Raw genomic sequence first — 23,280 nt, 5'->3', positions numbered from 1 at the left:
TATTGCATTTAAGCTGACAAGAATCAGCTAAATGATGCTAATTTTCAAATTAGCATCATAAAATTCCAAATTCTATCTATACAATATATTGCATTTAAGCTGACAAGAATCAGCTAAATGATGCTAATTTTCAAATTAGCATCATAAAATTCCAAATTCTATCTATACAATATATTGCATTTAAGCTGACAAGAATCAGCTAAATGATGCTAATTTTCAAATTAGCATCATAAAATTCCAAATTCTATCTATACAATATATTGCATTTAAGCTGACAAGAATCAGCTAAATGATGCTAATTTTCAAATTAGCATCATAAAATTCCAAATTCTATCTATACAATATATTGCATTTAAGCTGACAAGAATCAGCTAAATGATGCTAATTTTCAAATTAGCATCATAAAATTCCAAATTCTATCTATACAATATATTGCATTTAAGCTGACAAGAATCAGCTAAATGATGCTAATTTTCAAATTAGCATCATAAAATTCCAAATTCTATCTATACAATATATTGCATTTAAGCTGACAAGAATCAGCTAAATGATGCTAATTTTCAAATTAGCATCATAAAATTCCAAATTCTATCTATACAATATATTGCATTTAAGCTGACAAGAATCAGCTAAATGATGCTAATTTTCAAATTAGCATCATAAAATTCCAAATTCTATCTATACAATATATTGCATTTAAGCTGACAAGAATCAGCTAAATGATGCTAATTTTCAAATTAGCATCATAAAATTCCAAATTCTATCTATACAATATATTGCATTTAAGCTGACAAGAATCAGCTAAATGATGCTAATTTTCAAATTAGCATCATAAAATTCCAAATTCTATCTATACAATATATTGCATTTAAGCTGACAAGAATCAGCTAAATGATGCTAATTTTCAAATTAGCATCATAAAATTCCAAATTCTATCTATACAATATATTGCATTTAAGCTGACAAGAATCAGCTAAATGATGCTAATTTTCAAATTAGCATCATAAAATTCCAAATTCTATCTATACAATATATTGCATTTAAGCTGACAAGAATCAGCTAAATGATGCTAATTTTCAAATTAGCATCATAAAATTCCAAATTCTATCTATACAATATATTGCATTTAAGCTGACAAGAATCAGCTAAATGATGCTAATTTTCAAATTAGCATCATAAAATTCCAAATTCTATCTATACAATATATTGCATTTAAGCTGACAAGAATCAGCTAAATGATGCTAATTTTCAAATTAGCATCATAAAATTCCAAATTCTATCTATACAATATATTGCATTTAAGCTGACAAGAATCAGCTAAATGATGCTAATTTTCAAATTAGCATCATAAAATTCCAAATTCTATCTATACAATATATTGCATTTAAGCTGACAAGAATCAGCTAAATGATGCTAATTTTCAAATTAGCATCATAAAATTCCAAATTCTATCTATACAATATATTGCATTTAAGCTGACAAGAATCAGCTAAATGATGCTAATTTTCAAATTAGCATCATAAAATTCCAAATTCTATCTATACAATATATTGCATTTAAGCTGACAAGAATCAGCTAAATGATGCTAATTTTCAAATTAGCATCATAAAATTCCAAATTCTATCTATACAATATATTGCATTTAAGCTGACAAGAATCAGCTAAATGATGCTAATTTTCAAATTAGCATCATAAAATTCCAAATTCTATCTATACAATATATTGCATTTAAGCTGACAAGAATCAGCTAAATGATGCTAATTTTCAAATTAGCATCATAAAATTCCAAATTCTATCTATACAATATATTGCATTTAAGCTGACAAGAATCAGCTAAATGATGCTAATTTTCAAATTAGCATCATAAAATTCCAAATTCTATCTATACAATATATTGCATTTAAGCTGACAAGAATCAGCTAAATGATGCTAATTTTCAAATTAGCATCATAAAATTCCAAATTCTATCTATACAATATATTGCATTTAAGCTGACAAGAATCAGCTAAATGATGCTAATTTTCAAATTAGCATCATAAAATTCCAAATTCTATCTATACAATATATTGCATTTAAGCTGACAAGAATCAGCTAAATGATGCTAATTTTCAAATTAGCATCATAAAATTCCAAATTCTATCTATACAATATATTGCATTTAAGCTGACAAGAATCAGCTAAATGATGCTAATTTTCAAATTAGCATCATAAAATTCCAAATTCTATCTATACAATATATTGCATTTAAGCTGACAAGAATCAGCTAAATGATGCTAATTTTCAAATTAGCATCATAAAATTCCAAATTCTATCTATACAATATATTGCATTTAAGCTGACAAGAATCAGCTAAATGATGCTAATTTTCAAATTAGCATCATAAAATTCCAAATTCTATCTATACAATATATTGCATTTAAGCTGACAAGAATCAGCTAAATGATGCTAATTTTCAAATTAGCATCATAAAATTCCAAATTCTATCTATACAATATATTGCATTTAAGCTGACAAGAATCAGCTAAATGATGCTAATTTTCAAATTAGCATCATAAAATTCCAAATTCTATCTATACAATATATTGCATTTAAGCTGACAAGAATCAGCTAAATGATGCTAATTTTCAAATTAGCATCATAAAATTCCAAATTCTATCTATACAATATATTGCATTTAAGCTGACAAGAATCAGCTAAATGATGCTAATTTTCAAATTAGCATCATAAAATTCCAAATTCTATCTATACAATATATTGCATTTAAGCTGACAAGAATCAGCTAAATGATGCTAATTTTCAAATTAGCATCATAAAATTCCAAATTCTATCTATACAATATATTGCATTTAAGCTGACAAGAATCAGCTAAATGATGCTAATTTTCAAATTAGCATCATAAAATTCCAAATTCTATCTATACAATATATTGCATTTAAGCTGACAAGAATCAGCTAAATGATGCTAATTTTCAAATTAGCATCATAAAATTCCAAATTCTATCTATACAATATATTGCATTTAAGCTGACAAGAATCAGCTAAATGATGCTAATTTTCAAATTAGCATCATAAAATTCCAAATTCTATCTATACAATATATTGCATTTAAGCTGACAAGAATCAGCTAAATGATGCTAATTTTCAAATTAGCATCATAAAATTCCAAATTCTATCTATACAATATATTGCATTTAAGCTGACAAGAATCAGCTAAATGATGCTAATTTTCAAATTAGCATCATAAAATTCCAAATTCTATCTATACAATATATTGCATTTAAGCTGACAAGAATCAGCTAAATGATGCTAATTTTCAAATTAGCATCATAAAATTCCAAATTCTATCTATACAATATATTGCATTTAAGCTGACAAGAATCAGCTAAATGATGCTAATTTTCAAATTAGCATCATAAAATTCCAAATTCTATCTATACAATATATTGCATTTAAGCTGACAAGAATCAGCTAAATGATGCTAATTTTCAAATTAGCATCATAAAATTCCAAATTCTATCTATACAATATATTGCATTTAAGCTGACAAGAATCAGCTAAATGATGCTAATTTTCAAATTAGCATCATAAAATTCCAAATTCTATCTATACAATATATTGCATTTAAGCTGACAAGAATCAGCTAAATGATGCTAATTTTCAAATTAGCATCATAAAATTCCAAATTCTATCTATACAATATATTGCATTTAAGCTGACAAGAATCAGCTAAATGATGCTAATTTTCAAATTAGCATCATAAAATTCCAAATTCTATCTATACAATATATTGCATTTAAGCTGACAAGAATCAGCTAAATGATGCTAATTTTCAAATTAGCATCATAAAATTCCAAATTCTATCTATACAATATATTGCATTTAAGCTGACAAGAATCAGCTAAATGATGCTAATTTTCAAATTAGCATCATAAAATTCCAAATTCTATCTATACAATATATTGCATTTAAGCTGACAAGAATCAGCTAAATGATGCTAATTTTCAAATTAGCATCATAAAATTCCAAATTCTATCTATACAATATATTGCATTTAAGCTGACAAGAATCAGCTAAATGATGCTAATTTTCAAATTAGCATCATAAAATTCCAAATTCTATCTATACAATATATTGCATTTAAGCTGACAAGAATCAGCTAAATGATGCTAATTTTCAAATTAGCATCATAAAATTCCAAATTCTATCTATACAATATATTGCATTTAAGCTGACAAGAATCAGCTAAATGATGCTAATTTTCAAATTAGCATCATAAAATTCCAAATTCTATCTATACAATATATTGCATTTAAGCTGACAAGAATCAGCTAAATGATGCTAATTTTCAAATTAGCATCATAAAATTCCAAATTCTATCTATACAATATATTGCATTTAAGCTGACAAGAATCAGCTAAATGATGCTAATTTTCAAATTAGCATCATAAAATTCCAAATTCTATCTATACAATATATTGCATTTAAGCTGACAAGAATCAGCTAAATGATGCTAATTTTCAAATTAGCATCATAAAATTCCAAATTCTATCTATACAATATATTGCATTTAAGCTGACAAGAATCAGCTAAATGATGCTAATTTTCAAATTAGCATCATAAAATTCCAAATTCTATCTATACAATATATTGCATTTAAGCTGACAAGAATCAGCTAAATGATGCTAATTTTCAAATTAGCATCATAAAATTCCAAATTCTATCTATACAATATATTGCATTTAAGCTGACAAGAATCAGCTAAATGATGCTAATTTTCAAATTAGCATCATAAAATTCCAAATTCTATCTATACAATATATTGCATTTAAGCTGACAAGAATCAGCTAAATGATGCTAATTTTCAAATTAGCATCATAAAATTCCAAATTCTATCTATACAATATATTGCATTTAAGCTGACAAGAATCAGCTAAATGATGCTAATTTTCAAATTAGCATCATAAAATTCCAAATTCTATCTATACAATATATTGCATTTAAGCTGACAAGAATCAGCTAAATGATGCTAATTTTCAAATTAGCATCATAAAATTCCAAATTCTATCTATACAATATATTGCATTTAAGCTGACAAGAATCAGCTAAATGATGCTAATTTTCAAATTAGCATCATAAAATTCCAAATTCTATCTATACAATATATTGCATTTAAGCTGACAAGAATCAGCTAAATGATGTTAATTTTCAAATTAGCATCATAAAATTCCAAATTCTATCTATACAATATATTGCATTTAAGCTGACAAGAATCAGCTAAATGATGCTAATTTTCAAATTAGCATCATAAAATTCCAAATTCTATCTATACAATATATTGCATTTAAGCTGACAAGAATCAGCTAAATGATGCTAATTTTCAAATTAGCATCATAAAATTCCAAATTCTATCTATACAATATATTGCATTTAAGCTGACAAGAATCAGCTAAATGATGCTAATTTTCAAATTAGCATCATAAAATTCCAAATTCTATCTATACAATATATTGCATTTAAGCTGACAAGAATCAGCTAAATGATGCTAATTTTCAAATTAGCATCATAAAATTCCAAATTCTATCTATACAATATATTGCATTTAAGCTGACAAGAATCAGCTAAATGATGCTAATTTTCAAATTAGCATCATAAAATTCCAAATTCTATCTATACAATATATTGCATTTAAGCTGACAAGAATCAGCTAAATGATGTTAATTTTCAAATTAGCATCATAAAATTCCCAATTCTATCTATACAATATATTGCATTTAAGCTGACAAGAATCAGCTAAATGATGTTAATTTTCAAATTAGCATCATAAAATTCCAAATTCTATCTATACAATATATTGCATTTAAGCTGACAAGAATCAGCTAAATGATGCTAATTTTCAAATTAGCATCATAAAATTCCAAATTCTATCTATACAATATATTGCATTTAAGCTGACAAGAATCAGCTAAATGATGTTAATTTTCAAATTAGCATCATAAAATTCCAAATTCTATCTATACAATATATTGCATTTAAGCTGACAAGAATCAGCTAAATGATGCTAATTTTCAAATTAGCATCATAAAATTCCAAATTCTATCTATACAATATATTGCATTTAAGCTGACAAGAATCAGCTAAATGATGCTAATTTTCAAATTAGCATCATAAAATTCCAAATTCTATCTATACAATATATTGCATTTAAGCTGACAAGAATCAGCTAAATGATGCTAATTTTCAAATTAGCATCATAAAATTCCCAATTCTATCTATACAATATATTGCATTTAAGCTGACAAGAATCAGCTAAATGATGCTAATTTTCAAATTAGCATCATAAAATTCCAAATTCTATCTATACAATATATTGCATTTAAGCTGACAAGAATCAGCTAAATGATGTTAATTTTCAAATTAGCATCATAAAATTCCCAATTCTATCTATACAATATATTGCATTTAAGCTGACAAGAATCAGCTAAATGATGTTAATTTTCAAATTAGCATCATAAAATTCCAAATTCTATCTATACAATATATTGCATTTAAGCTGACAAGAATCAGCTAAATGATGCTAATTTTCAAATTAGCATCATAAAATTCCCAATTCTATCTATACAATATATTGCATTTAAGCTGACAAGAATCAGCTAAATGATGTTAATTTTCAAATTAGCATCATAAAATTCCCAATTCTATCTATACAATATATTGCATTTAAGCTGACAAGAATCAGCTAAATGATGCTAATTTTCAAATTAGCATCATAAAATTCCAAATTCTATCTATACAATATATTGCATTTAAGCTAACAAGAATCAGCTAAATGATGCTAATTTTCAAATTAGCATCATAAAATTCCAAATTCTATCTATACAATATATTGCATTTAAGCTGACAAGAATCAGCTAAATGATGCTAATTTTCAAATTAGCATCATAAAATTCCAAATTCTATCTATACAATATATTGCATTTAAGCTGACAAGAATCAGCTAAATGATGCTAATTTTCAAATTAGCATCATAAAATTCCAAATTCTATCTATACAATATATTGCATAAATAGATTCCGACTATTTATGATCACAATAGTGGTGTTATTTTGTGTGGATTCTGCTAAAGTTTTCAAAAGCAGAAAATCCGCTATTGCCTCCTTAATGCAAGGGATATACATTTATAGTTTGCTAAAATACTTAAGAGATATACCTGAAGCTTATGTTTGGAGACTTTTTTTTTATAGAACCATTTTTAAAGTCAGGGGTGGATAAGCGAAAGAATATTTTTATTGGGTCAAATATTATGTTTTGAGAAATTTGGTTTAAGTTTAAAATCGTTATGTATTAATAAAAGTGGATCAAAATTGTGTATGTCAACATGAATCAGTTGAATAAAGCGTAAAATTTGTATTTGAAACTATTTTTTTCACCTCACTTTGCATAAACAGATTCTGACTACTTATGGACACGATAGTAGTATTATTTTGTGTGGATTTTCCTAAAAATCTCTAAAAATCTAAAGTAACAAAATCTTTATCGAGTTTGTTAGTGACTAAAATCGAAGTAAGGTCGTAGAAATAGGAAGGGCTTTTTTAAAAGCAGAACATCCGCTATTGCTTCCTTAATGCAAGGGATATACCATCAACTTAAATTTACTAAAATATTGAAGAGATTCACCTAAAACTGATGTTTGAATACTTTATTGATAGAACCATTTTTAGAGTTAGGTGTTGAAAAACCAAAGAATATTTTTATTGGGACAAATATCATGTTTTGAGCTATGGGGCTCAAGGAGAAAGAAATCTCAACTTCGTTATTTAGTAGTAAAAGTAGATCAAACTTGTTTATGTCAACATGAATCAGTTAATAAATAAAGCGTAAATTTTTTTTCTGAAACTATTTTTTATAACTCACTTAATACTCAATAAGCTCAGTTTATTTTTTGATATTTAATGTATTTTTTGTTCTTTCTATTGAAAAGTAAAGAGATACTTTTAAAAATACATTTTGCCAACCCCATCACATTTCTCCATGAATTGACCATACTACTAACCTGAAGCTTATGTTTGGACACTTTATTGATAGAACCATTTATAAAGTTGGGGTTTTGAAAAATAGTTTTGAAACTATTTTGATCCACTTTTACTAATATATAACGAAATTGAGTTTGAAACTTTTTTTTACCACTCACTTAATACTCAACAAGCACAGTTTGTTTTCTAAGCCAGCATGAATCAGCTAAATGATGCCAACAGCTGTTGTTTAAAACAATTAGCAAAACAAAACAAAACAATTAGAAAAATGAAGGGTAAAGAGAAAGAAATAATGGTTGGCACATGTCGAGATGTATCAAGTTGGCCCGCTTGGGGTCTGGTAGCTTAAGCTAGCCATAATTACTCTTAAAATGTGCTCCTTTCCTAAAACAATATTTTTCTTTCTCCGGTTACTTGTTTACTCCAACCAAATGGCTGAATTCAATATTAATATTTGAGATTTAGGTCCTTCCCTTGGCTAGGCTGAAAATATTTTTTTAGTTTTGTCTTTCAAATTCACACCAAATAATTTATAGATCAGAAGAATGACCCTTAAGCGTTAGGAACCTTGTAAGGTCAGAGTAAGTTTCGTCAGTCTTGTTCTTGAACCACTCTTTTTTGACGAACTTGCTGTCTCCAGAGCCACGGATCCACTTGCTATACAAAGTAGAGACGAAACTTATACCGAAACTCAATCGTTCCATCTGCTACTCCTTCTTCTGTGTCAAGTAGTAACCATTTAGACTACTACGCTTCATTCTTACATTCTTTAATAATATAAATAAAATGCAACTTACCATGACAAGCATTCTCTAGTCGGACGTAAAACGAAATAAGATGCGCAAACAAATAGCTACCAACAAATAGTTTGAAGTTTTTGTTTTGTTTCCGGGGAGCACTGGTAATTGATACCAACCTTTGTATTCTCACAACGAGCCAAAACCAGGGTTGCCCCCTGGTGAGGAAAGAAATCACTAGATTTTAATGATTTGTTGGTTGATATAGTGATTTTCTTCAATAATCCAGGGGTTTATGTGCTGAATTAGTGATTTTCTGTTTAAGCAATATAAAAAATCAATAGAAATAGTGACAAATCACTAGAGGTGGCAACCTTGGCCACAACCCTGTCACCGTCACCTTCCAACTTTCTTGCTCATGGTTTACTCTCCACTGTTTTTTTTTCTCACTCACAGAAACGTTTTAGTCTTGCGTTCATAACACTGACTGTGTATGAGTAGATGAAACTCGAAAATGGTGGTTATTTTTCGGTTGTTATTTCTCGAATATAAATACTTAGTGCTCGATACTATAACTTAGGAAGGAGTCGTAACTGCTCCGTTTTAGGAGGAGGAGGGGGTGATCACCCACGTCACCCCTCCCTTGAGTCAGTGCTTGTTCCTCTCCATGAAGCCGTACAGGGGAGACTATGTTGAAACTGTGTGACTATCTGTGTGATGAATTTGTGAAGTAGAAATAAAATATCAGCTTTTTTTCTATGCCAGAGGATGTAGAGCCAACTATCCGATTGGTATTGACTCTCCAATGAATGTCCAATATCCTATGAAGACAGTTCCTCTCAAAAGAAAAAAATCCTCCTTTCTTGCTCAAGGGCTAGATTCTATGCTCAGATTCTCCAAATTATGCATGAAAGGCTCACCAAACATTACCACTACTTATAAGGACATCTGATAAACATGGCGATAATTTATAATCCTTGAAACAAAGTTCTAGAGTATGGAAATGAACATTTGTGGTTACTTTTTTCAGGGAAGAGCCAATTTTGTATGCAAAAATGACATTCCTGGGTATAGGTGTCCTGCTAGATATATATCAATGCATTGACGATATGTGTTCCTGTGGGCGATATTTATTGATAGTATAAGGAACATTTTTGGGATTTATGATTAGGGTGTACCAGTGAAACTTGGGTTCTCTGTTGGTATTTTTTGCTCCTCTGGCACTACGTGTCCCATCCCCTGGATGCGCCCATGGGTAGTAAATTGTTTCAAACCTTGAAGAGTAATATGAATTATTTCTACTATTGATGATAGTACGAAAAATATTTCTTGTTTCATTTACCCAAACTTAAAATCGTTAAAGTTTAAATCACTCTTTGAATATTTTATTATAAAAGAAATTGTCAATGCATCAGTAAAAGCCATTTTTACTCAATATCTTAAGAGGTAATACCCTTCTGCTTTCCACGGGACCAATAGCCACTACTCTTTTCTTCCTTTATTGTGTTAAGATGAGGAAGAAGTTTATCGTCGATTACTTCTAGACGCAGGTGTTATTGATTATCTTCAAGGCGCAGTTGCTTGTTGCATAATAGGAGGTGTTTTTTAAGAGATGCAGTGGTTGTTGCGTAAGAGGTTTGTTTTCTTTTGCTTGTTGCGTAATAGGGTTGTTATTTAAGAGATGCTGGTGTCTGTTGCATAATAGTTTCTTTTATTGTTTTAAAACACCTATGAGGGCTAAGAAAAAAATTTCAGGACCCCTGCCATTTCTTTGGATGCCACCTAAAAGTGAATGTTTACATCAAGACATTTTGAAACATTTTTCTTCAAGACATTTGTCAAGACACTTCATGACGTTTTTAATGACTTTTCTTCGAGACGCTTTTGAAATGTTTCAAGACATTCCAAGACGTTTTTTTAATATGTTCCCCTTCATAACATTTTTGAAGACGTTTTTTTAATATGTTCCCCTTCATGACATTTTTGAAGACGTTCCTCAAGACATTTCAAGGCTTTCAAGATATTCCAAGACGTTTTTTAAGAAATCGTTCTTTAAGTCGTTTTCAAGATTTGTCAAGAAATTTCAAGACGTTTTTAAGACATGTTTCTTCAAGATGTTTTTGAAGACATTCCAAGAGGTTTCATAAGACATATTTCTTGAGACGTTTTTTAAGATGTTAAAAGATATTTCAGGACGTTTTTAAGACAGTTAAATCGTTAAGACGTTTTTCAAAACTTTTCAAGACATTTCAAAACGCAGGCGTTAATACTTTTCTTCCAGAAGCAGTTGTTTTTTGCGAAATATGGGTTTTCTTAGATATATAGGTGCTTGTTACGTAATAGGTTTTTTTTTACTTTTGGTTGTTATGCAATAGGGTTGTTTACTTCAAGATTTCTTTGATTGCTACGTAATAGAGTTTGTAGTGCATGTTACGCAATAGGGTTTCCTAATTTTTGGTTGTTACGTAATAGAGTTTGTTTACTTTTGGTTTTAAGCAATAGAGAATGTTTTCTTCAAGACGCTTTTCAAGAAATTCTTTTCAAGATGTTTCCGGACATTCCAAGACGTTTTTAAGACATTTTTCTTCAATGCGTGTTTCAGACATATCAAGACGTTTTTTAAGATAGCTTTTTTCAAGACATTTCAATACAATTCAAGACGTTTTTAAGACATTTGTCTTACAGACGTTTGTAGACAATCAAGATGTTTTTTACATCTTCAAGAAAATTCTTAAGAATTTTTTCTTCAATGCGTTTATTCCAGACATTCGGAGACGTTTTTTAAAAAAATTTGTCTTCAAGACTTTTTTCAAGATATTTCAAGACGTTTTTTAGACATTTTCTTAAAGATGTTTTTCCAGACCTTTCGAGACATTTCAAAATGTTTTTAAGACATTTTTCAAGGCGTTTTTCTAGAATTTTCAAGACGTTTCAAGACAAAGCAAGACAATTTCCAAGACGTTTATAGGCATTTCAGGACGTTTCTTAAGATATTTTTGTTCAAGACATTTTTTTGCAAGACATTCTGAAACGTTATTTATGTCATTTTTCTTCAAGGCGTTTTTCAATATGTTTCAATACATTGCGAGACGTTTTTTAAAGACGTGTTAAGACACTTTTAAGAAATTTTTTTATCAAGAGGTTTTTCAAGACATTTCAAGGTATTTTTAAGACGTTTTCTCAAGACCTTTTTCTTTAAGATTTCTTTGGTTGTTATGTAAAAGTAAAATTCTTACTTATGTTAAAGATGACGCAGTCCTGCATGTTTTGTCTCCTCAGGGTCCATGGAGAATCCCCAGTTGTAATTGAGGAGGACGCAAAGACAGAATGTTGCTTAATAACTAAGGACACATGGGATGTTACATAATACTTTAAGTGATTTTTTTTCTTTTCAATGCCTTTTTTTCTTAGAGTGACTTCCCTGCCACGCTTTCTAGATTGACTAAATGGATCGCATTTTTCCAATCCTTTCCATATGAGACCACACAGGCACACCAATGCTATTGACTTTTGATTTATTAAGCGCACCTGCCTGTTACAGCATTATTAGTTTTCTAACGTGACGTATACAGATTAAGTGGTGAGATGCTACATAGCATTAGTTTTAGATATTTCATTGCAGAATTGTTTACATATTGAAGATTCATCCTAGAATAGAAATCTAAAGAATGAAGGCTGTTTTTTTACACACAAGTTTACTAATAAAAAACTGTAAAATCATAAAATCACAAAAAATCAAAAATTGATATACAGATAAACAAAGCTGGAAGAAACTGATAGGCCTATAGGATAAAATAAAAAAAATATGTGAATTAAAGAAATTTGAGGACTAGAGCAACCAATTTCAGGGAGGGAGAAGTTGTTATTAGAGGTAAATTTGGGTCATATTAAGAGATTATTCTGGGAGGTCTTGATGAAAATCCATCGCTTCTATTGTTCTATTAGACGTACCTGTACCAAAAAAGACACATTTTTGCATTTTGTTATTTCTGAGAGGCTTTAATGAAAGTACCACGTTCTTTGAGCCAAGACTATGCATAGTCATGCCTCCATGATAATAAGTGGATGGTTCACTCTAGCAAGCACTTCCAGGTGTGCTACTTATTATTATAAGTAAATTTAACCCAAATTAAGAGATCTTTTTGAAAGGTTTAAATGAGAAAATCCCCTTTCCTTGACTGAGTTTTACATCTCAGTCCCCCTCCCTCGAAAAAATATACCCAGATTAACTTTAAGCTGTAGAACACGTTAATCCAAGTAATTCCTTTCGTAGTGACAAACTACGGATAGCATACGGCACTCTGGTACCCTTCCATTTTCCGGATATTTTCTCGTTAAAGATCATGCTATAAATCCATTGGCTCGATTTTCGCAAGCCAAACCCCCGTGATACACCAAGTCATTTCACGCCACCGTACCATTCTGGCACCGTCTGGTGCCCCTTATTCTTCCTAAGGCATTTTCAAGATTTTTTCTTGCTAACAGTCATGCTTTAAATCCATTGTTTGGTTTTTTTTGCAAGCCAACCCTTCGTTATGCACCATGTCATTTCATAGCATCGTGCCACATTACTACTGGCGCCTTATGGCACCCCTCATCACTCCTTAGATATTTTTCAAATATCTCTTTAAATAAAGGAATATCCAAATTCGCTTCTCCCGCATCTGATCCCTGGTTGCAGTGGTTCCATCTCCAATTCTTCTGGCTTCCACTCCGGTAAAAATTGATTCCAGTTCCCACTATGCAATTCCCAGCTTGTGACGCTGAATGGCTGACAACTGCCCCCCTCTGGCAAGCATTATCACACGTTTTGTTTGACTCCAAAATTAAATATGGGACATCTCAAGAGAAAACACAATTAGACGTCTCAAGAGAAAAGTCTTTCACGACTGGAAGCAAATGAGATTTTTATGATGATATTCCACATGCCATTATTTCAATAAAAATATTTTATTGCATTAAATTTTTATGTTCCCATTGTTTTTAGAATCTGCAAACAAGTCCAACGCTTAGAATATTTATTCAAAAGTCGGAGTGGCAAGAAAAGGAAATTTGAGAGAAAAACGGGCTAATAGGGGTCTACTAGAGTCTGAGACTTGTTCAAGAAAAGGAAAATAGTCCATCCTAGAGAATTTTCAGAGATGTTTTCTTAGAGAATGATATAAACTTTTTCAAATCATAGAAAAAAAGTCCTTCTTAGAGAACTTTTAGGGATATTTTCTTAGAGAATGATATAAACTTTTTCAAAACATAGGAAAATAGTCCTTCTTAGAGAATTTTAATGGGATATTTTTTTTGAAAATGATATAAACTTGTTCAAAACACGGGAAAATAGTCCTTCGTAGAGAATTTTTAGAGATAAATTCTTAAAGAATGATGTAAACTTGTTCAAATTATAGGAAAATAGTTCCTCTTAGAAAATTTTTAAGAAATATATTCTTAGAGAATCATATAAGCTTGTTCAAACCATTGGAAAATAGTCCTTCTTAGAGGATTTTTAGAGTTGTTTTCTTAGAGAATGATATGAACTTGTTCAAAATATAAGAAAATAGTTTTTTTTAGAGAATTTTTAAAGATATTGTCTTAGGGAGAATGATCCAAGCTTACCCAAAACATAGAAAAATAGTCCTTAATCACTAAAAGTTACACCTTCCATTGCTTGGCTACCTGCAACCCACCTATAACTAACCCAGGTATATGGAACCAACGCGTCGCACCTTGGGTACATGGAACTGACCCGTTTTAACAGCTAGAAAAACAGTATGATTTTTAGAGGTATTTCATGCAATCTCGCACTTTCTTTTAAGGATTCAGCCTTTTTCTTACATGTTAGTAGGTTAGGTTAACCTAATTTTATCTGTACATGATAGATTAGGTTAAGTTAGGCCTACACACCTAACCGAAATTCGATATCGCTTTATAAAAAAACAAATATCCGAAAAATGGTCTTATGAAAGATGAGGGTGCCGAGAGCCATAATATGGTATGATGGTGTGAAACAACATGAAGTATATCGGAGGGTTAGCTTGCAAAAACACGAACCAATGAATTTGAAGCATGATTTTTGACAAGAAAAGATCTGGAAAATGTCGTAGAAATGATGGTGGGTGCCAATGAGTACCAGAGGGGCAGTAATTGTCTGGTAAGGTGGCACGAATTGACATGTTGTATTACGGAACGTCGGCTTTCAAAGACACGAACCAATAGAATTCAAATTTGATTTTTAGAAAGAAAATATCTGGAAAATGTCCTAAGACCGACAAAGTGTGCCGCAGAGCAAGTCATAGTTTGATACTGTGGTACGAAGTCACATGGTGTAATTAAAGGGTTGGCTTGAAAAAACACGAACCAACGGATTAAAGCATATTTTTAACTTGAAATGATCTGGATAATATATTGAGAATGATGAGGAGTGCCATAGGGTGTGGTCTGTCGTCCATAGTTTGCCAGGGTGGTGTGAACTGGCAAGGGAGGGGCTTCTTCTCTGGCCTGGATTGCCAAGACACAAATGAATGGATTTAAATCATATTTTTATCATAACAATATCTGAGAAATACCTTTCGAATGATCAAGGGTGACAGAGGGTGCGTTGTGCTATCCGTAGTTTGTCACGGTGTCACGAATTACTTGTATTAACATGTTCTAAAGCTTAAACTTAAGCTAGGGGGGGGGGGGTGTTAACAGGATTTTTTCGACGCAGTGAACTGAAATCTACCACTCAGTCAAGAAAACGGGGCATTTGTCATTAAAACTCCCCAAAATATATCTTGTGGGTTAAACATACCTCTAATAGTAACCTCCCCCCTTGTAATTGGTAGCCAAAGTAGGCCAGTCACACATTGTCACGGTGGCGTGAAAATACATATTCTTGGCTGAAAGAAAACGGTATTTTATTAAAAACTCTCAGATATAACCGAATGCAAAAATGTGTCGTTTTTTCTTTAAGGTGCATGTAATGTAACAGTAAAGACGAGGCTTTTCCATTAAGTCCATTCTGAAATGTCTCTTAATATGGAACGTGAAACGTTCCAAAAATCTTGAAACGTCTTGAAGAAAAATTTCTTAAAAACGTCTTGAAATATCCTGAAACGTCTCGAAATGTCTTAAGAAAATGTATTGAAATATCTTGAAGAAAAAAAATCCCTATAAAGTTACAACCAAAAGCAAACAAATCCTATTACGTAACATTCACCTGATTCTTGAAGAAAATAAAATATTACGTGACAACCAAAGAAATCCCGAAGTAAACAACCCCTGTTACGTAAAGAGCAAAAGTAAACAAATCGTATTATGTAACAAGCACCTGCATACATTGAAAATCATTCCCTGTTACGTAACAAACACCTGCATTTAGAAGAAATTAATATCATCTACGTGTTAAATTGTCTTGAAACGTCTTAAAAAACGTCTTGGAATTTCTTGAAACATCTTGAAGAAAAATGTCTTAAATATCTGTTAAAATGTTTTGAAACGTCTTGAAAAATGTGTTGAAGAAAATTGTCTGGAAAACGTCGTGAAATGCCTTGGTGAAAACATTTCCTATTAGGTATATACAAAAAAAGTCATTTGTCCGGAGGGGGCCCTGAAGTTTTTCCCCTAGATGTCATAGGTTTTTTAAAACAATCAAAGAAACTATTAGGTATCAAACATCTTTATCTCTTAGAAAACCAACCATATTACGTAACAACCAAAAGAAAACAAACGTCATTGCGTAACAACCACCTGCATGTCTTAGAGAACACACTCTCCATGTAACAAGCACTTGCGTGCTTGAAGAAAACATATAACACTTGCGACGGAATCGCCGATAAACTCCTTCCTCATCTTAAATCATTAAAGGAAGAAAAGAGTAGTTGCTACGTGTCTCATGGAAAACAGAGGGTCATCACTACTATCTTGTCAGTATTGAAGTAGCGAAGCTCTATAGAAATCATAATGAAATAATTCTTCGTCTGGAGACACAGACAGTGACATTTTCAGGCTCTTCTTGGAATAATACATAGTTCAGAGAAAATGTTCTTAGAACTCTTCCTTTCTTGTCTCAATCTCGGAGATTAGAAGAGGCGTCTAATGTGAAGTATCGAATGTAGTTAAATCTGTAATAGGCACGTTTAAATAATCAAGTGAGGACTAATACGAAGATGAAATTAATGGCAATCGTTCGTGAAAAGTTTTGTAAATCTTTTCTGAAGCTTTACTAAAATATGTTGGATTAAAACAAGATTTGCTCATTTTTACGATATGCCTACTGGGGATTTACAAATTATTCAATATTGTTCAGTTCTTTCTTATTCGTAATTGTTATGCGTAGGCATTTAAAAGCTAAAAGATAAGATCAGGTTTTATTTCAAAACAAATCTTACAAGGAAAATTTATAACAAATTATAGTATATAAGTTAATAAATTCGAAAGTATTTTTACGAAAGTACAATTTTCGAAAGTACATTTTACGTAAAAATGACTCTTTCATAATAGTAGTACATCGTGATAGGTGTTAGGCTTGTTAGTATATTGATGCCGAACTATATTTCATATTGTGAAAAACGCTAAGACACACTAAAAAAGAGGCATGGTCTAAGTCTGAGAGCATGGGCTAAGTCTGGCATGGGCTAGCTTGTATCTCATGCATCAAACTTGGAGAAAAATTTTACTGGAATGGGAAGTATATGTTCAAGAAATGTTTTTAAAATATGAAGATCGTGCTTACCCGTCAGTAATCTTTGATAGGCGAAGATATATTTTACAAGCGAAAATCTTAGGTGGCTGGAGGTGGTAAATATCGTTTTACTCTATTTGAATTCGTCTATTTTGTGGGTACAACTCATTCCTCTTAAACTATCCTCTGCGCCAAAACTTACATCCCCAATCGTCCCATATGACATACAATATATTCCGTTAATTAAAGGGGTTTTTGGTAAGGATGTATTTTAAAGGAAAGTGTCTTTGTGTGCTATGGATACTAAATTTGGCATGTTTAGCTCGTATCAGCTGACAATATATGCTTCTAACGAATGGAAAGGTACATCTTTTTGTTCCTTCACTTGTCTTCAGTCCTATTCACAATGGTATTTATTTAACGTTAAGAATTAACGATTAACATTAACGACCGAACAAGTTTGAGTGATTCGATTAACTACACTGGCTAGGTTATGCCCATATTGTCGTTTTGTGGCATAAAATGCCTGAAAACGGTATTTTTGACCGATTCTCCCATGTTACTCACAAAAGACACTTCGAATATTCTATCTCCTTTTTTTTATTATAAAGAGAGTATTGAGGGGGGACGAGGAGGACAAAAAATATAAAATTTACATTTGTATATATTGTTAGTGTATACAGATATACAGAGGGTTTTTAAGTCTTTCCCCTTTAAAATCTCGTATTTAACGATTTTTTCTATTTTTTTGATGCGTTGTCTGCATAATTTGCCTTTTTAGTGTGTTTGTTTTCGAAGAGAATCAAATTTAGATATAAATTTAGATTTGTAAATCTAACGTTGGCAAAACCAATAAATATATATATATATATATATATATATATATATATATATATATATATATATATATATATATATATATATATATATATATATATATACGTCATTTTTTTCAAGAATGTAAATTTCATTGTATTCGCAGGTGCCTCAATCCTGTTTTGAATGGGGCTACAATACTTAGCTCCGGGAAAGAGCTATTCCTTGAAACGCTTGAAAATCGTCAGGAAATACGACAAAAACGGCGATTATTCTCTACTGAAAGCGATATAATTGCAGCAATCCGAATTGTAACTGAATGGCTTCAGTCAACATCGAATCTCTCTAAAGGTGAATTACTGCAAGAGATGGCGCTTGACGTTGCATCATTGGAATTCATTTTCGGTGTTTCAAATTTGATGAAGGAGCACCTCGTAGAGGCCAACTTAGTATATTCGTCTGAAGAAGTGGATGGCCTGCATCTGAATGTGAACAGTAACAGTGAAGAAATAGTTCTTGCTGCGTTTTTATGTGGTTTCGAGAAGAATTTGGTTCGTGTCAAACATGGCATCCCTGAAAAAGGCCAGATTAAAAGGGATATGAAGATATATACTTCTTTGAACGGACGTGTATTTCCGACATCAGATTTTGTTAGCGAAAAACCTAGCAGTGACTTGCTGTTCTATCTAGGTGCCCTTGATCAGCCACATGGTAAAACAATTTTTGACGTCAATGAAATCTCACCAATGACCGCGCTTCTTTTTGGCGGAAATTCTTTTAAATTCAAAAAGGACAAGGGTTTTACAAATATGATGATAAATGGATCTGAAGATGTCTCTCTACGACTGAAAAATGAGTGAGTATGGCTTATATTTATTGTTTATTCTGCTTGTTTTAAGATATAGGTCTATATATATATATATATATATATATATATATATATATATATATATATATATATATATATATATATATATATATATATATATATATATATATAATGATTTGCCTGAAAAAAGTTTGTGGAAAGTGCTCTTATCAAAAGTTTTAAACAGTCCAACTAGTTATTTGAAATTATATACAGCTTAGTTTTTTGTATTACTAGTTTAAATTCGTTTAGAAAATGGGTCATCAAAGTTCTGACCCTTCCTCTCGTAAATCTGAGATTTGACATTCTCTTCGTTATGGCGCTTGATAAATATAGCTCTGTGTTCGGCAACAAGCCAATTTTTGGCTAAATTTTTACTTGATAAATTAAAATATTGATTCTAAAGTTATATGCTAGTAATCGTTCAACATAATCGGGGAGGGGGGATAGCTGACTTTCTTCAACCTTTTTTGGGTTCACGAAGGGTAACCTCGAAATATCAATTAGAATTCCTTTGAAATTATATCATACTAGCTGTTGGGGTGGCGCTTCGCGCCCCCTCCCCCCAAGCCCCCCCGCGCGCGTAAGTCGTTACGTGCCATATTAGTTACGCGCCATTGTAGTTGTGTCCCTGTGTCATATAAATAGATTGTCAGGTTTACTGACTCTTGAACATGCAAAATATAATTGTCCATGGGAAAAACAATCCGTATTCAGATCTATACCTCATTATTCTAATGATGTGTCCCTGTGTCCCGGTCGTCATTTATATTCCCTGTGTCCCGGTCGTCATTTGCGTCCCGGTGTCCCATTTTGTAATTTCTCTTTGAGTGTCCCGGTCGTCATTTATATTCCCTGTGTCCCGGTCGTCATTTGTGTCCCGGTGTCCCGGTCTGTAATTTCTATTCGAACAATCCCTGTGTCCCGGTCGTCATTTATATATCCCGCCTGTGCCCCCGGCGTCCCCGTTGTAGTTGTGTTCCTGTGTCCCGGTTGTCATTTATATTCCCTGTGTCCCGGTCGTGATTTGTGTCCGGGTGTCCCAGTCTGTAATTTATCTTTGAGGTTCCCGGTCGTCATTTATATTCCCTGTGTCCCGGTCGTCATTTGTGTCCCGTTATGTAATTTCATCAGTTGACAAACATGACGTCAGTCGACAAACAACTTCATGACGCATACAGCTCAATCCTTATAATGACGTCAGTCGACAAACATGACGTCAGTCGACACACAAACATGACGTCACTCGACAGACACACACACACACACACACAGACAACTTATTTTTATATATATAGATTATGAGGATGTTTTAAAACTTAGGAAAGATTTGTTGGAAACCTTTTTGCTACAAATTATTCCATAAAGGTATTTTAAAAATAAACAGCATTTATAAAAATATACTGTCTAAACTGCCAGTTCTTAAATATAACATTTCAAAATAGGGATGAAACCTTTTTAATTGACAATGAAAAAAAAATTAAAAAAAAAGTTTAACTGGATATTTCGGACACATATACAGTGTCCATCAATTAAAAGGTTTCATCCCTATTTTGAACTGTTTTATTTTCATCATAGAAAGACATTGGGGTCTTCGATGATATCTCTGCCAATTCTTGGAAAATGAAAATCAAAAATCCCCAGTGGAATGTTGCATGTTTGGGATCCCCAAACGAATTAAGGAATGGTCGGTCTGATGGACAATAAAATCATTCTTTAATTCAGCTAAGTAGGTTTTGCGTGACAAGTTGGAAAATGCCGATTTGTTTATATTTCCATAGGGGTAAAGGCCCTCCTCAGTGGTATCTCGAGTTACAAAGGTGTTGTAAATTGTAAATATCCATGCAAATTAAAGTTGTAACTTTCTTTACGTTTGAAATGTTAGAAATAAGCTTTGTTTTTGTTGGTAATGTGTCCTGATGCCTTGGAGGAATTGGCACCAGACATCATGAGTGAGGTATTTCTCCTTCATTTCCACCTAGTGACCGAGTAGCATGATCGATTATAATCTTATCGATCCCAGATGGATGTTCATCAATCTAATGGATAGAGGTATTGATAATTTTCCTAGTCCAGTTTTTTTTCTAACCCGTAGATTCGTTTTTGGAGCCCCTTAGTCAACATAAAAAATTCACACTTTAGCCTTCCTGATTTACTTTATTTTACTTAATCTCCCTCCCTCTGGGAGCAGTTTGGCAAACGGTTTACGGTATTTTTTTTTGTGGTACAACTTTTGGCATGACAGCGACCATAGCCTGGAACAATAAAAAAAGAATCTTGGAAAAAGTACTTCCTTGAAAGTTGTTATATGAAAGTGTGTTATTCCTTTGATAATCATATCAAAAAGTGTAGATAACTTATAAGAGAGGAAACTGGCGCTAATGATGACAAAAAAAGACTAATTACGCCATCTAGCGCTTGGAGACACTTGTTTTATTTAGTGTAATAAATAATAATTAATTTAATTAATGTAATCGGTAAAATTTGGGTAGTTATAAATATTTGATCTCAGTTCATGACAGAAAAATGATTACAGAGTTGTAAATGTAAAATATGATAGAAAAACGAGTGCCAAGTGTCGACACACACGACAGATGGCGTTGCAAGTTTTTCGTCGACACTAGCGCCAGTTCTGACTCTTATAAGCTACCCATATTTTTTGCATTATATTATAACAGAGTCTTCTTGAGAAATCTTAAAAATCAGAATAATCTGGCATAAAACAGTTTTCTGAGTCACAGATCCATTAATTCTGCTTTTTTCTCTAGAAATTATAAGTACAAAGGTAGGAATAAATTTAGAGAGGGAGAGGGAGCCCAAGCATTATGATTCGTGGGTAAAACCATGTTGGGATAGAGAGAGCTTACTCTACTATTATATACCCCTATGGCAAAGAGCAGCCTATTGGAAAATGACAAATGATGAATCTTTGGAAACAATGGTCCAAGAGTATTTGGATGTACCCTGATATTTTCAAAAAGTGGGGCATTTACTTTTCTTTATAATCATTTAAACTTTTAAACTGTGGTCATATAATAATTAATTATATACGGGTAACTGTCAAATTAGTCTGATCTAGGTTGTACAAGAAACTGCAAAAAAAAGGAATTGTTGATCTTTTGCCTTTGGTTTTATAAAAATTAAAAACTACCCCACTGATTGTGCAGTGCTACCCTGCAGAAAAAGAAATATTCAAGACAAACTTTATGGTATTTGCTGAAATTTTAGATTAATGGTCAACATGTTTCTGAATTAAAACTTAAATTTTTTGAGAATAGGAAAATTCCATTATTTTGAAACTATTTTCATGGATAGTCAAAAACTTTGGGATGTGGGAGAATGCATAGCATTGGCTAGCGAAAAAATGTTACACAAATCTATACAAATTGTTGCGTTCTGTTAATACATTAGTTAATTTTTATTGTGCTGCTAATGCATGTTTTAGCCCATGGGCATGAGCGGTCCTTATTTGACCAATGTAAAATAATAAAAAAAGATTAAATAAAATAATAGGCTACTGCTCATTTTTATGTTTAGGTTTAATGATACCGCCAAATAGTGATTTTTTTTTATCAGTGCATACTTCTGTTTCCTCTTCTATCACTTGCTCATATACACTTTGTTCTGCATCAGGCCCTTTACTGAATATGCTGGTTCATTTTTTGGCGGGACACCAAGGACTTGTAAAGTTAAGCTGGAAAGCCTTTAAAATCCTGCTTCGGGGACAAGTTTCTCTTACAATAGTTTTGCAACCCCCCCCCTGCGATTGAGATGTGTTTTGACGTGGTAGACATATTGGTGTTTACTAGTATATTTATACCCTCCTTATGAGGAAATTTCAAGTATGATCCCTGTCAGAGTTGAAGTGACACGAGTTGCACTTTTTAACTTCCTTTGCATTGACTCTGCTCGTGAGGATGCTTGTAGGTGGGAATATTTATCAGAAAGCTTTCATCCGATTATAAGCTTATGTTTTGACACGGTGATTATTGAGCTTCGTGGGTATTTTTTTTTAAATAATCGTTCGGTGAAATTCGCCTGTGCCAGTTTTTTGTCCGCGAATGTGTATTGAAGGCTGGTGTTCCCCAAGATGGTATCGGAGTCCCATTTTTAGAATGTATTAATGATGATGGAGACACCATAGCACACTCTCAAACTGCATTGCCGACGAAAA

General features: G+C 31.8%; 1 protein-coding gene across 4 annotated transcripts in view; it reads left to right on the top strand.

The window, feature by feature from the left end:
• The window catches only part of LOC136034081 (ATP-dependent RNA helicase DHX30-like), a 204,513-nt gene that overhangs the window by 107,641 nt on the left and 73,592 nt on the right, over positions 1 to 23,280 (top strand). For all 4 annotated transcript variants that reach the window (XM_065715201.1, XM_065715199.1, XM_065715200.1 and 1 more), the window contains exon 11: positions 18,405 to 19,094. In XM_065715201.1, coding sequence (XP_065571273.1) covers positions 18,405 to 19,094 — 690 coding nt within the window. The remainder of the gene's footprint in view (positions 1 to 18,404; positions 19,095 to 23,280) is intronic.

Source organism: Artemia franciscana, chromosome 12 (assembly GCF_032884065.1).
Source record: "Artemia franciscana chromosome 12, ASM3288406v1, whole genome shotgun sequence".
Taxonomy (NCBI): Eukaryota; Metazoa; Arthropoda; class Branchiopoda; order Anostraca; family Artemiidae; genus Artemia; species Artemia franciscana.
The sequence above is the reverse complement of the archived record's forward strand: the minus strand, read 5'-3'. Positions and strand labels throughout refer to the sequence as shown.